A 15,306-nucleotide genomic window follows, 5' to 3' on the forward strand; every position below is an offset into this window, starting at 1 on the left:
TAACAGGCAACATAAACTTTATTAGACAACATTCAATTCTATAGCTTTTGCAACACTTAGCTTCATTTAAGGTACCCAGACAATTGGGAAAACAATATAAGCAATAAATACATACACACAATTCACACATTAATAGCATTACAAGTTTGACACATACTGTATGTCGTTCACATCTTCAAGCACAGGTAAAAGGACAGCCTTTACTTTGCTTTGGCATAGTGCCACTGACTTCATGATGTGTCAAAGTGCACTTTGACATTTCCACAAACAAACAAAGTATGAACTCCAAAAAACACTGACAGTAACACACACACACACACACACACACACACACACACACACACACACACACACACACACACACACACACACACACACACACACACACACACACACACACACACACACACACACACACACACACACACACACACACACACTTTGAGATGTTTGTTGTTGAGATCTTATAGGCAGCTTCATGTGCTGTTATGTACACAGAGAAAGCATCACCTGCCAGACACTTTTACAACAAACCTTTTTTCTTGGGCAGAATTATATGTCTCCAGTATCCAGGTGAGGCATACTGTCCTTACTTGGTCAGATTTTTCTGTTGTAAATCCGTTTATGACATTTAATTTCTTTGAGTATAGTCTGGCTTGTCTGTTTCCCATAAAAGGATGAGACTTCTCCACACCACAGTCAGTCAAAAGCAGGTCTTACTGGCCAATCAAATGAATCTGAAAGAGATCCAAGATCTGGAGGATGATGATTTCAATCCCAAACCCCATAGATGTTCACAGTCAGGCAGACCCACACAGTTCTCAATAAAGGAATATAGGTCTTATAGACAATAGGTATTTCCTTTTGTGTGATACACCAACACTGCTGTTAGATCCTACTGCTGGATGTTCAGTGTTCTCCTCAATCCAGCATGTTGGCTTGGGTGGCAAATAAAGCACCCAGTACAACAAAGGACTTTGATAAGATGTTTCTTTCTATCTGTGTCTTTTCTTCTTCCTCAGATCCTGTTGACAGTGTTTATTTTCTCAGAGTTCTGGAAGGAGCTGATGTCCCAATGGCGGAAGGTGCTGTTCTTGAAGCTGGCCCGGCTCTTTGTGATGCGGTAGATCTTCCTCAGCACGGCCCGGCGCAGCAGGATGTAGACCCAGGGGTCCAGGATCTGGTTCCAGGAGGCCAGCCGGACGCCCATCACCATCAACCTCCTGTATGTGTCCTGGTCACTGCCTATGGAACCGCTGTAGGACCGTGTGACTGACATCAGGCCAAAGATCTGCAAGGAACACAGATACCTGGGTTAGTTTTACAGTGGTTGTGCAGGATATAGAGATGTTCAGCCGGTGTATATATGTTTGCATCAATCTGCATACACTGCTAGTAATTTATCTACATTACCTAACACTGTAGAATGCCACATATTAACAAACAAAAAACATAAATGGAGCAGTCAAAATGCATCTTCACAACGTGTTTCCTATGAATAGTTTTATTGATGTTAGAAATCACAGGCTCTAAAATCAAAATTGTAGCCTGATAAATTGTATTTACAATTTTTATAACAATTGGCCACAGCTTATTAAGAGATTTAATAGCTCAAGGCTATTCTAAGTGAAGCATGGTTTATAGTCTGTCTTCTTTCACTCCTCACAGCTTGTGACAAAATGAATGGTTACTTTTATATTGGACTTGAATAATTGATATGACATATTAACAGTTTATGCAAAATTCTTAGTATTGGAATTGTAAAAAACAATCTCCATGATAAAAAAAATCATCAAACCATCATGTGAAATTATTTTAGTTGACTAATATTGCTTTTTCCCAGAAGACTGGAAAAGGAGAGAAGCTGTAACATTGTCACGATCGTTATGAATGATGGACCAAGGCGCAGCTTGTGTTGGGTTCCACATATTTATTACCGTGAAACTAGAACAAAAACAATAAACATATAAGGACCATAACAACACACACATCAGCACTCAACAAAACAATATCCCACAAAGCAGGTGGGAGAAAGGGCTTCCTAAATATGATCCCCAATTAGAGGCAACGGTTACCAGCTGCCTCTAATTGGGAACCATACAAACCAGCAACATAGAAAATAAATTACTAGAACACCCCCCTAGTCACGCTCTGACCTAAACACCATAGAGAACCGAGGACTCTCTATGGTCAGGGCGTGACAAACATTCTCAATGTCACCCAATCTGAAATAGGGTGATGCCCAGCAAGGCCAGTGTTATTCAAGCCCTTCATAATGGCATGCCCTTAAATCATTTATAATTTATTCCATCTAGTCAATGAAAGGGCCCACCATGACTATTTATTTATTCACGTTAGTGCAGTGCACCATGTCTATCCATCTGTTGTAGGTGCAGTATTCTGAATCATAGTGTTTGTGACTGGGAACTGGAATGTGTCTATTTCAGAAGGTGTACAAAAAGAGGATGAAATAGTACTGGATTGTTAGCAGAGATTTTCTATATTATTTCAGGCCTTTGAGTTTATGGGGTAGAATATCTTGGAGATTTACTGAGAGGTTGAATTACTTTTGTTAGCTGAGAATTTTTACAATATTATTTTATGCTTTTACCACCCTGCATCTCACTACGGGCTTGTCTCTTAAGCTTCCAATTGGCTCATTCATCCCCCCTCTTCTCCCCTGTAACTTTTGTCCAGGTCGTTGCTATAAATCAGAATGTGTTCTCAGTCAACTTACCTGGTAAAATAAGGGTTCAATTGAAAAAAATCAATAAACAATTATAGGTCAGAATATCTTGGATATTTATATTCCTCCGAGCAACAAACAATTATGAACATTACTATTATTTATAAGGATTACTTGAAGTTTGGATGTACAACATTCTTATTTGATGATAAACCACCATTGCACTTTCACACAGCCTGAGAATGGGATGCATGAACATTCAGAAGAGCATGTCATTCCTATCACAGGTAACTCTCATTTCCATAGTTGAAGTCAAATCCATTTCAGTATCTCAGTGAATCTGTATCGCTGAAGCGCAAAACTACTACAGTTTACTATAGAATTCTATAGTAAACTGTAGTATACTGTACACTATACTACACACGGTAGTATCCCTCAATCATGTGTAGTACTTACTATAGAATGTTGTAGTATACTGTAGAATACTACAGTTAATATTACAGTATGATCCACAAAAGAACACTGTAGTAAATACTACAGTAATGTCCGTAAAAACAATACAGTCCGCACAAACACAAACCTTTTTTACTATAGTAAAGACGACAGTATTTAATTTGCATATACCCTGCCCATTCCCCTCCCCAATCCCACTTTGTGCCACCCATAAGTGAGAAACCTACATGCCAAGTATAGAAGATATTATGTTCCCTACAGGTAATAGAAAACAGCAGAAAAGCTGAATTATCTGTTAAGAGTTTAAGCTGACTGATTTAACTACAAGTTATGGAAATTCTGCTCATTTAGTAGGTTTCATGAAGGAGAAAGCCTCTACATCTATGTCAAAAATAATAAAACAAAAACACTGTAGTAAGTACTACATGAATGTCTGCAAAAGCACTACAGTGAATACTACAGTGAAGACTGAAAAAACACTACAGTGAATACTATAGTATTTATACCAGAGCTCTCCAAACCTGTTCCTGGAGAGCTTACATTCCTGTAGGTTTTCATTCCAACTCTAGTGGTAACTAACCTGATTCAGTTTATCAACCAGCTACTTATTAGAATCAGGTGCGCTAGATTGGGATTGGAGCAAAAACCTACAGGAAGGCAGCTTTCCAGGAACAGTGTTGGAGAGCCCTGATTTATATCATAGTATACTAGTATTTTTTCATGTGGGATTTTGCGATTGAGCAGACATATGAAACGTTTACCGTGAATGCAGTAGCCGCTAACGTGGGAGCATTGCCTTTCAATCACGCTGTATCGCTGAATTTCCATGATAAGGATTGAAAAGAGACCTTAATTCCCGAATGAAACACAATAAAGACAGTTTCGATCCCTAACCTGATTCATGTAGAGTTGTGTTTCAGTGAACTGAACTTTTTCAACTTACCAGCAGGGGGCTCCAGCAGATGCAAGAGGTGATCATAATGCCCACCAGCTGGGCCACCATCTCAATGTCGTGGGACTTGGCTGAGCGACGGTAGCAGGTCTTACACTTCTTACGCAGTCTGGCAAGCACCAGCGTGACCCCACTGATGGTATTACACACCAGGGCCACAGTCAGAGAGGCCAGGCCCAGTCCAGAGAACAGCATGACAAAGGCCACGTCCGTCTCCTGAGTCTCTCCCAGGACCCTGATGAAGCACCAGGTCCCGGGGTACTGGTAGGTGTAGGCCCCCAGCCTGAAGAAGGGCAGGAGGGCAACAAACAGAGCCAGCAGCCAGATGAGAGCCAGTGCCATCTTGGTCCGAGCCGTGGTGACCAGTGAGGCATGGAGCAGGGGCTGTGTGACACCCAGGCAGCGCTCAGCAGCCATGGCACAGCCGAGGAACAATGGGCACAAGCCAAAGAACACCATGCAACCTCCTAGGAACTGGCAGGGGGCATCGGTGGCAGGGCGAGCTAAAGGCCCAGTCGCAGCCCCAGCTGAGTACAGCCTCAACACCAGGGCACCGGGGATGACGTGGCCGGCAAAGTCTGTGGCCACCAGGGAACTGGCGAAGAGCAGGAAGGTGGCCTTGGAGCGGCGGCGCAGGCGGGCGTAAGCTTTCGCCAGGATGACCAGGGCCACAATGTTGGACAGGATGCCCAGGGTCATGGAGAGGCCAGCTGCCGTGGGGTTACTGGGGGGAGACATGGGCCTCTCTGTGGTGATGTTTGCCCTCCAGGCCATGGCCAACCAAGTCTGGTTGGGGAGGAGATGGGGGGCAGCCAGGCCTGAGGAGTTGTAGTGCTGCATGGCCAACATCACTGGCCTCTGGGAATCATCGGGGTCCTCAGAGTGGGAGGGCACTGAAAATAGGAAAGGTGTTATGATTAATACACTGACCGGTTGACCAGGAAGAACTCCTAACCTCACTAATATAAAGGACTACCATAACCAAACTTGCAAAGTCACCAATACCCTACGATACAGAATAAATACCAATTTTACTAGTGAAACGAAAACTCATTCAGTATTCAGTTATTACTTAACAACAATAAATCTTATCCTGCATTATGTAAGGATTTTTTTCCGTCATAAACCAGGTTCCATCCAACCTTATTATGCGAGAAAAGTACGGTGCATTTGGAAAATATTTAGACTCCTTGACTTTATCCACATTTTGTTATGTTACAGCCTTATTCTAAAATGGATTAAATACAACATCAATCTATACACAATACCCCATAATGACAAAGCGATTTTTGCTCATTTATTTAAAAAACAAAAACAGAAATACCTTATTTATGTAAGTATTCAGACCCTTTGCTATGAGACTCAAATTGAGCTCAGGTTCACCCTGTTTCCATTGATCATCCTTGAGATGTTTCTACAACTTCATTGGAGTCCACCTGTGGTAAATTCAATTGAATGGACATGATTTGGAAAGGCACACACCTGTCTATATAAGGTCCCACAGTTGACAGTGCATGTCAGAGAAAAAACCAAGCCATTAGGTCGAAGGAATTGTCAGTAGAGCTCCGAGACAGGATTGTGTCGAGGCACAGATCTGGGGAAGGATACCAAATCATGTCTGTAGCATTGAAGGTCCCCAAGAACACAGTGTTCTCCATCATTCTAAAATGGAAGAAGCTTGGAACCACCAATACTATTCCTATAGCTGGCTGCCTAGTCAAACTGAGCAATAGAGGGAGAAGAGCCTTGGTCAGGGAGGTGACCAAGAACTCTATGGTCACTCTGACAGAGCTTCAGAGTTCCTCTGTGGAGATGGGAGAACCTTCCAGAAGGACAAGCATCTATGCAACTCTCCACCAATCAGGCCTTTATGGTAGAGTGGCCAGGTGGAAGTCACTGGTGTCAAAAGGCACCTATAGACTCTCAGACCATGAGAAACAAGATTCTCTGGTCTGATGAAACCAAGATTGAACTCTTTGGCCTGAATACCAAGCGTCTGGAGGAAACCTGGCACCAGCCCTACGGTGAAGCATAGTGGTGGCAGCATCATGATATGGGGATGTTTTTTAGTTGCAGGGACTGGGAGACTAGTCAGGATCAAGGTAAAGATAAACAGAGCAAAATATAGAGAGATCCTTGATGAAACCCTGCTCCAGAGCGCTCAGGACCTCAGACTGGGGTGAAGGTTCACCTTCCAGCAGGACAACGACCCTAAGCACACAGCTAAGACAACGCAGGAGTGGCTTCGGGACAGGTCTCTGAATGTCCTTGAGGGTCTTAATACTTATGTAAATGTCATATTTCCCTTATTTTAATAAATTTGCAACAATTTCTAAAATCCAGTTTTTTCTTTGTCTCTATGGGGTATGGTGTGTAGATTTAGGAGGGGGGGAACTCTTTCATCTATTTTAGAATAAGACTGTAAAAAGTCAAGGGATCTGTCTGAATACTTTCCAAATGCACTGTATATTTAAGTTGGATAAAAAATGTCATGACAGGTCTGATGGCTTAAAGTGTCTTAAAATGTCAAAATGTGGACAAAACAAAATAAGGTAGATAAATTGGTAACTTTTTGAGTTGGTAAATACAATGATATAATAATCATCATATCGAAATAAACTTGGGAGTCACGCGATGATATGGTGTGATGTCTTGCCACTAGGAATCGGGAAAGCATGCAGTTTATTAGGCTACAGATGATGAACTTCACATGGTGGTGAAAGTGGAAGGGGATGAGCTTGATGTTCCTTTTTCCAATAAATATCGATAGTCTTATTCTGATGACATGATGATCGTGCTTGGCTATCGTTTGCCAAATACAAATAATCTCGCTCTTTTGTCCATAATAATCTCATCATGTAAGTAGTCTACCCGCACTTTATCTGCAAACTGTTGGCTAGAGCGCACTTGCCAAGACCAGTGCACATTCGCTATATAACTCAACATTTTTTTGTGACATCAGTAGAGTTGAACATGCGAAGGAAACACATTTAACTTGTATTTTGTGTTCGGTACATGGGAATGTAACCGCAAAAGTGATTGTATGTGCACTACTTCATCACAGACAGCCTTTCAATCGCAGAAAGTAAATTTGCTGGAAACACATCTCTTGTGGGAAAATGTGCATATGCAGATTTTAGAATATTCTCATGAAAATCGGTTGCCTATTGGATGGAACCCTAGTAGCTACCACTTTGGTACCACTGGCATTGGCGCGTTGAGTGCAGGGCGGATATTGAGCTATACAATGAGATTATTTGTATTTGTCAAACGGCAGACAAGCATCACGATCATGTCACCAAAATAAGATATTTATTGGAAAGGAGCATCAAGCTCATCACTTTGCACCTTCACCACCCTGTGAAGTTCATCATAATTGATTTAACGTGTACTGTAGCCTAAAAAACGGTATGCTTTCCGGAGTCGGACCACACAATTGTCATCCTTATGCTACTGCCTATGGGTCTGCTATCCTGATAGGGCACCTTTCACAAAATGTGTGCAGTGTCACTGTCAGACACCGTCTAGATTTGACGGAGCACCTTTCACAAGAACTGCCTTGACTTGTCCTACATTCTCAGGTTGCAGAGTACCACGATGGAGAAGCTGTTTGGCCTTTGTCTACAATAGGCTATTTAAAGGACACTAACCAGGTTTAGGCCAAACAGTTTCCCCCTCATGGTACTCTACAACCTGAGAATGTAGGACAAGTCAAGGCAGTTCTTGTGAAAGGTGCTCCTTCAAGTCTTGACACAGCACACATTCTGTGAAAGGTGCTATATCATGATAGCAGACCCATAGGCGTAGTCCCTATGCAGTAGCTATACGATGCCAATCAAATCACTTTGTCCCTTCTTCTTCACACCATTCAATACAGAATAACAGAACAGAGTCACAATACTTCTTCCAAAATTAGGTATACATAAAATCCTATACTGTGCTTAGTCTGTATAATGTGTTTTCTCTTGAGTTACTCAGAATCGATCTAGCAATGGCGATTTGTAACAGAGAGACCATCCCATTGTTCATGGGAAACACACACACACAAATGGAATGCACCTGCCCAAAATGACATAGCTTCTACAGTTTTGTAGGGTGCATTTGCAGTCCTTGTTCCGTTGACTTTTCTAATCTAAAACAAAAATGTCTAAAAAAGGGTGCGTTTGTAAATTCACTCTGTCTATCTACTCCGATTTCAGAGCACTCTCGTCTGAGTGTGCCAGAGCACAGAATAATTGATTAATTTACGAACGTGCAACACCCGGTGAATATGACCGGTGTTAGTGAACGTCGGCAACAAAAAAAACGTTATTCAATTGTTGCAAGCAGAACAGTTACAGTCACTAACGCTCTGGATAACACGAAAACAGCCTAATCGAGTGTAAAATGGTCAGAGTGTTCTCTATTTTTTTCTGGAAGTGGGGCGGCAGGGTAGCCTAGTGGTTAGAGCGTTGGACTAGTAACCGGAAGGTTGCAAATTCAAACCCCCGAGCTGACAAGGTACAAATCTGTCGTTCTGCCCCTGAACAGGCAGTTAAACCCACTGTTCCCAGGCCGTCATTGAAAATAAGAATTTGTTCTTAACTGACTTGCCTGGTTAAATAAAGGTAAAACAAAACAAAATAAAAAAAGTAGCTAGCAAACTAGCCAATTTTAGCCAGTTTGCTTTGGTGCTTGACTGCTGTCGTGAGGTCAGAACGCTCGGATCAACCCTACTCCTCGGCCAGAGCGTCCAGTGTGCGCTCTGAACACTCCGAGAGCGAAGCCTCTGAATTTATGAACAGACAATCTGACAACGCTCTGAATTTACAATCGACACATAGCCACTCTGACATACTGGAGGCAATTTACGAACGCACCCAAAGACATTGATGAATGAGAGAGTTGAAAACATTTGCAGGTTTTAAATCTAAATTAAATCATACTAATTCAGCCCAGTACATGTGCACTCACTATTGGTAAAACAAAAAGCATGTATGGTTCTTCTAAAAAGCCTTATTAAGATGAACAGTGTATGTAACGACTAACTACTGGAGTGTAACATTTGATCAGGCAAACAATTATTTCCCCCCTACTCTTACCCATTTATTTTACCCATTTCGTAAAATAAATACTAACAATTGATCATTGTAAATTTCCTGAATGATTTATGTTCTATTCAATTCATTTGCCATATCCAAATTAAAAGGGATCTGTGTGCATTGTCAAAACGGAATTTATTTATGTAAATAACTAGTTCGGCAGCATAGGCTACTTGTCAAAACGGAATTTATTTATGTGCATAGCTAGTTCGGCAGCATAGGCTACTTGCTGTAAATCAGTAACTTGATTATGCCATTCTTAGTACAAATTTCGGAAAATGAAAAAGACCTAGCTAAAAGATCAATTGCAGTTAATTTTTTCAAACCGAAGATCATTAATGGTGTGAAATAATTATTAATGATATTACCTGACCAAACAGTGAATCCATAGAAACAAATTCATATTTATTCCTTTGGTTTTCAGATGTTAAATCATTTCACTGTGAACCATGAAATTCAAAAGTTCCTGAAACTCAGAGATTCATCCACGAGAATGTTACTTATTATCAACAATGGTTCACCTGAGCTGATAGTGAAGTCATGTATTCGGAGGAGTGCCTCATTCTCTCCTAAGGAAAATAAAACGAGCAACCGCATGAGAAGTCCGTCACCAAGATCAAGACCCAGTCTCCAAAAGGTTGCACAGCCAACCATTTACTATTCAACGTTTGTTTCGTTGCTCAGCCCTCTTTATAGACTTGTACCGCGTCGACGCAGCCCCGGGGCTTCTTGAGTCCGCGAGAGGAATGCATGTATCCTTATTACTGTAGTTCAGTGAAAGGGAACTGGGAGTGCTACCCAATAACTTATTGGAAACTAATTCGATATTCTATTAATGCAGCCATTTTATTTAACAACCAACTTTACACGTTAACATGTAAATATAACTTCCTAAGATCAAGTAATGGGAAAGTACAGTATCTTACAGTGTTCAAACAAAACAGCTGGCAGGAGTTTGACAAATGTTTTGTTATAACAGCGTTATTAAAGGGCAATTCCGCCACTTTTCAACCTCATATTCATAATCTCCAGCACCAAACCAGTGTCTACATATGTGAAAACAGTGGGTTTCTATGATTTGTGGTTAAAAAGATAGGAAGAAAAATCTTTAAAAATGCTTCTCTGTGACAACACAGGGTAGCATTAAAAGTTTTAAAAGTTTATATTTTCTTGCTCCCCAAATCACTGCAGATCTCATAGTGTTTGAAAATCCCAGTTTTTAAAATGTTTAAAGTTTTGATGATGTCACAGGACAGAATTATTCACATACACTTTATATACAAAAGTATGTGGACAAATTAGTGGATTTGGCTATTTCAGCCACACCCGTTGCTGACAGCTGTATAAAATTGCACACAAGCCTAAGATCACCATGCACAATGCCAAGTGTCAGCTGAAGTGGTATAAAACTCTCCGCCATTGTACTCTGGAGCAGTGGAAACGCGTTCTCTGGAGTGATGAATCACGCTTCACCATCTGGCAGTCCGACGGATGAATCTGGGTTTGGCAGATGCCAGGAGAAAGATACTTGTCCGAATGCGTAGTCCCAACTGTAATGTTTGGTGGAAGAGGAATAATGATCCCAGGCTGTTTTTCATGGTACGGGCTAGTGAAGGGAAATCTTAACACTACACCATACAATGGCATTCTAGACTGTTCTGTGCTTCCAACTTTGTGGCAACAGTTTGGGGAAGGCCCTTTCCTGTTTCAGCATGACAATGCCGCTGTGTACAAAATTGTTTGTCGATGTTGATGTGGAAGAAGTTGACTGGCCTGCACAGAGCCCTGACCTCAACCCCATCGAAGACCTTTGGGATGAATTTCAATGTCGACTGCAAGCCAGTCCTAATCGCCCAACATCAGTGCCGACCTCACTAATGCTCTTGTGGCTGAATGGAAGCAAGTCCCCGCAGCAATGTTACAACATCTAGTGGGAAGCCTGTTCGATGAATAGATGACCACATACTTTGGTCATGTAGTGTATGTTGACACTGGTATTGTGCTGTCGGCAAAAGTTGTGGAGTTGCCATTTAAAGGTGCAGTCAAGTTTCCACATGCAAATAGCCATCATGTCTATACTATCTATTTTAAAGGAATTCAATTCCTCGAGTGAAAATATTCAAAGTGGTTGGTCCAAGCACCTTTAGTCTATACAAACATGACATTTTCTGGATTTACTAGCCTATTGGTTATGCTCTTGGTAATCAAAACATAGCCTGAATAACTTTTCATGTTTCTGCAAAACATAATTGGGAATTATGGTAAATAAGAGGTATGCAAAGTACAGTATATTTTCAATAAAATGAAAATAATAACATTTTAGAGATGTCTCTCACAGATGTCTGCCAGGTGTTATGTTGAGCAACATTATAGTAACATAAGTAACATAAGGTACCACATAATACACATTTTCTGGGACAGAGATTAAGCCTTGTCTTGGATTAAAAAGCATCTCCAATAAATATTCTACATTTCAATGTATCACACTTCCTTTTCAAGATGTTACTGTGTATAAGCAAGTAAGAACAATATAATTTCATAATGAGCCATGGGCTGACAGTGAACCTATAAGACCATCAGACGTAGTCCTATACACAGTACTATGTGTGCTCTTTCTGAGTAGCAGGGGAATGCCTTAGATACCCCGTGTCCCCTTCATCAACAATTAACCATTCCTTTTCTACCAAATCAGAATTCCGCAGAAAAACAACGTTTGGTTTTGACATGCCATCCTATGGTATATAAGATATCTTAATCTACAGTATATTCTTTCAGCTACATAAAAATCCGACAGAAAAAAACATTGTCCTTGACTGACAGCCTAATAAAGCAAGCAATGGAATCTATCAGGTTGTGTGAGTCCGCCAGCCAGCCAGCACACTTCACAGACCAACATCAGAGACAGGTGAGGCTATTTGCTTGGCTTAATCAGGCCCAGACACTGACAGGTTAAATCAGTATGGAACCTGGAGGGCAGCTAAGATCAACACCTTATAGGCAGGGTATTAACTCTGTGGTCATGGAGGAAAGAGTAGTGGAAAGAGAGGGAGCAGAAAGCAGAGGCCGTTTCACCCTGCAAAATTGCTCTACTCCAAAAATGTACAAGAAAAACTTTAGTTCAAGTACAAGGTGTGCTTATTAGGTGTTTCATGTTATATTTACACAGCTAGAGCAACATAATCACCACTACCACAGCTGAGACTCCAAAGACAGGTGTGAAAAGGCTAACAGCTATTACCTTACTTTCTTTAGGTGGTAGCCCAGATAAATCTGCTATGACAGGGCCTTGACTGCAACTGAGCAAATGCTCTGCTGTATTATGTCCCAATTAATGTTTCTTTGCACTAGAACTGGCTGACACACTTGCAAAGAAAGCATCTTGGGCACTGGTAGTGCTTGACTTTGATTGGTAGGAGAGGATTCGTTTGGTGCAGGCCAGAATCTGATAGCGAAGGCAGATATCGCATCACACATTTACCAGGACCATCATCACTGAGAGGTTACCCTCGGAACACCACTGGGTGCTTTTCGTTGTTGACATTGGACCCTAAGCAGAGAACCCTATGAAACATTGCGGGTTTCAATGTTTGTGGTCTTCAACCACAAGCCCCAAAGCCCCTTTTTAACCCAGTAACTTTACTCCAGCAGTTTAGGATAAACTTATGCTGTAGTCTGAATTACTGGGCCTCAGACAACATTTTCCACTGCCTTGTTTTGTAGTGGACGCCATTGTTCCATCTCTCACCATAATTAGCGATTGAAAACATTGCCATTTGGCACCAATAACCCCAGGGTCCTCCAACAGCACGTCTAAGCCTTGTAACCTAACTTCTCTCACCCTGTCCCATTCACCAACCACTAATACATGCAGTGCAACTCTCTGTTTCTTTCAGGACCTCAACCTGCTAACATATAAGACATATAAGAGAGGATGGTCAAAGTGATTCAGATTGTTCTTCAATCCTTTTGAAGTGGTATTGAAATAAATTGGACCAAAAAATGGTCCCTTTGATTTTGGTCTTGCAGGCACAGATCCTAGATTGCTGTTTCGCCATTGAGAGGTGCGGTCATTTTTTGGCATGAGGCTCAAATCCCTAATAGAGGCGGACTTGAGTTTTGCCTCTGTGATGTGTATGATTTACAGGACCATAATGCTGTCACAACATCAACACTCTTGACACAGTTATTTTCATATGCTGTGCCAAAATCAGAAACAACTTGTACACTTGTAATGTAAACTGTGTAACTCCACATTTGTAAGAGAAACACATTATAAACATGGCTGTGTTTTTAACAGAATGACTTATTTTGTCCTCTGAAGCGCTGCCTTGTCCTCATTTCAAGACCTCAGACTGAGAGGCAGAAGGCCAAGATCAGGGCCACATGTTTTAGGTTTTGGAGCTGAATGACTCACCTGGTTGTTGGCGACGACGCAGTATGGCATCTCATCTGCAGCAATCGTTAAACAGAAACCGAGCAGTGGAACAAATTCCTATTGCTTAGTGAAACACCCAAGTGTCCAACAGTATCTCTGGCCCTGGGGATCCAACTGGTAGCGGAGCAGCATTGGAACAAAGCCATATGTTCTTGAAAGTATTTAAACTCCAATTTATCTCACTCCCTTTTATGTCTGTAAGCTCATATTCAACTTTTTGCACTGTCACAATTTTATCCAGTAATATACTGTTGTGACAACACTTCCTGAGTGTCACAATGTCCACTTCCTGAGGGCAGAAGAAAGACAGGCAGTTTGGCCGTCAAGTATGACACTGCTCGATGAGCCTCCGTGGTTGCAGTATCTCATGGTGTCAGTATCTCTTTATGGTGTCAGATAAAATATATGGTTAATCAACTAAATTAGTCATGACCCTTTGACAACAGACACTTTATAGCTGCATGTCTGGCTCATGGACCTTCATGCCACTCATACTCACTCACTTTGGGGAATTTGGTCAATGCAATCTGGACCCGGACACTGAAACGCCTTGATTTGGGATAAAAGGAACAACCATCATCTCTAGAAATGACTGTGATTTCCTCTCACCCGAATTTCAACTATCTGATGAAGATTCTGCTGTGCCTGGATAAGAAAATGAGTCAGACATTTAGTCTGCAGTTCAGTGGGCGTCCACTGTGACATTCAGGCCATGATGTCTGTAGACTCTTCAACTTCTTGTGTGCATTTAAACGAGTGCATACTGTCATCTCACAGAACACCTTTTTTTGACACAAATTATCCACTTGAGATATAGGATTAAGCAGGAGGTGCTGTAGTCATTTCTTGGAGACATAATTAACAGAAAGCTCAAATGACTGCTGTTTCTCCTCCCCACAAATTCCTGACAGTTGCACTTAAGCTCCCCTAACCACTCGTCGGTTTACCACACGCAACAACAACAAAAAAGCCTTCCCATTCTGGGCCCAAGACAGGGAGCCGAAGTGGCTGTGGGGTCTGGAAAAGAGGGGCGATGGAGGGAAGGGTTGGATGCTTCTGGAGAACACTGTCTGGGTGGGATGCCAGGAGATGAGTGCTGTTTAGATCTGCAGAACTGGTCAGAAAGTCAGGGGTGACTAAAATATTTCTCTTGAAGTAATGGGAAGAAGTTGAAGTTCTATTGAAGTTCTATTCATAGAAGGATCCAGTGACTCTGTAGTTGTTGGAATGATAATTCAGCTCATAAATGAAGGGTGATTCAGGGTGTCTATGTCTGTCACCAAGATAGCACATTGTCACAGAGAAAGATAAACAGAGTTAGAAGGGAGGACCTAAGGATAGGATGAATAATACAAGATGTGCCAGGAAGTTTAGAAGTCACTGTTGAAGGGGTCACCAATTCCAATGTAAGTGTCTTTCCTCCCTCCTCCCATCTCCCGTATTGGAAGAAATAACAGCTTATGAAAACTGCAATCAGCAACTGAGCACTGAGATTAGCCTTCTGATTTCCCCCACTTATCAACAGAAGCCCAGGAGTTAGGAGCATGTGCGTGTTTCCATTTCCCCGTACTTAGGGTTGCATGATTGCTTTGAAAAGTTACAAGTCTCTTCTAACCAGACAAACTAGCACATTGAAAAGAAACCTCTGTCCCTGAGGCTCTCGACTGAGCCCCGGAAGGCAGGAAGAGCATTTGGCCTA

General features: G+C 41.7%; 1 protein-coding gene across 3 annotated transcripts; it reads right to left on the reverse strand.

Moving 5' to 3' along the window:
- LOC124015928 (prostaglandin E2 receptor EP1 subtype-like) lies at positions 1 to 13,780 on the reverse strand. Of its 3 annotated transcripts, none has more exons than XM_046331415.1 (3): positions 13,587 to 13,780; positions 4,083 to 4,984; positions 1 to 1,291 (listed from the first exon to the last, which is right to left on the reverse strand). In XM_046331415.1, exons 2-3 carry the CDS (start codon positions 4,938 to 4,940, stop codon positions 1,019 to 1,021), a joined length of 1,131 nt encoding a protein of 376 aa, XP_046187371.1. In that variant the 5' UTR covers positions 4,941 to 4,984; positions 13,587 to 13,780; the 3' UTR covers positions 1 to 1,018. The 3 variants fall into 3 exon arrangements, with proteins under 3 accessions (XP_046187371.1, XP_046187369.1, XP_046187370.1); XM_046331413.1 differs by lacking the exon at positions 13,587 to 13,780 and adding an exon at positions 9,694 to 9,848; XM_046331414.1 differs by lacking the exon at positions 13,587 to 13,780 and adding an exon at positions 9,541 to 9,848.
- Between the last annotated feature and the right edge of the window lie 1,526 nt (positions 13,781 to 15,306).

Source organism: Oncorhynchus gorbuscha, linkage group LG26 (genome assembly GCF_021184085.1).
Source record: "Oncorhynchus gorbuscha isolate QuinsamMale2020 ecotype Even-year linkage group LG26, OgorEven_v1.0, whole genome shotgun sequence".
Lineage (NCBI taxonomy): Eukaryota > Metazoa > Chordata > Actinopteri > Salmoniformes > Salmonidae > Oncorhynchus > Oncorhynchus gorbuscha.

What these genes read in the sequence shown, in the direction of transcription:
- LOC124015928 (XM_046331413.1), bottom strand. Translation starts at nt 9,826, where the DNA reads ATGGTTGGCTGTGCAACCTTTTGGAGACTGGGTCTTGATCTTGGTGAC. An exon ending in TGACTTCACTATCAGCTCAG is followed by an intron (nt 4,985 to 9,693) that starts GTGAACCATTGT and finishes TCCTATTTTCAG; the next exon opens with TGCCCTCCCACTCTGAGGAC. An exon ending in TCTGCTGGAGCCCCCTGCTG is followed by an intron (nt 1,292 to 4,082) that starts GTAAGTTGAAAA and finishes TGTTCCTTGCAG; the next exon opens with ATCTTTGGCCTGATGTCAGT.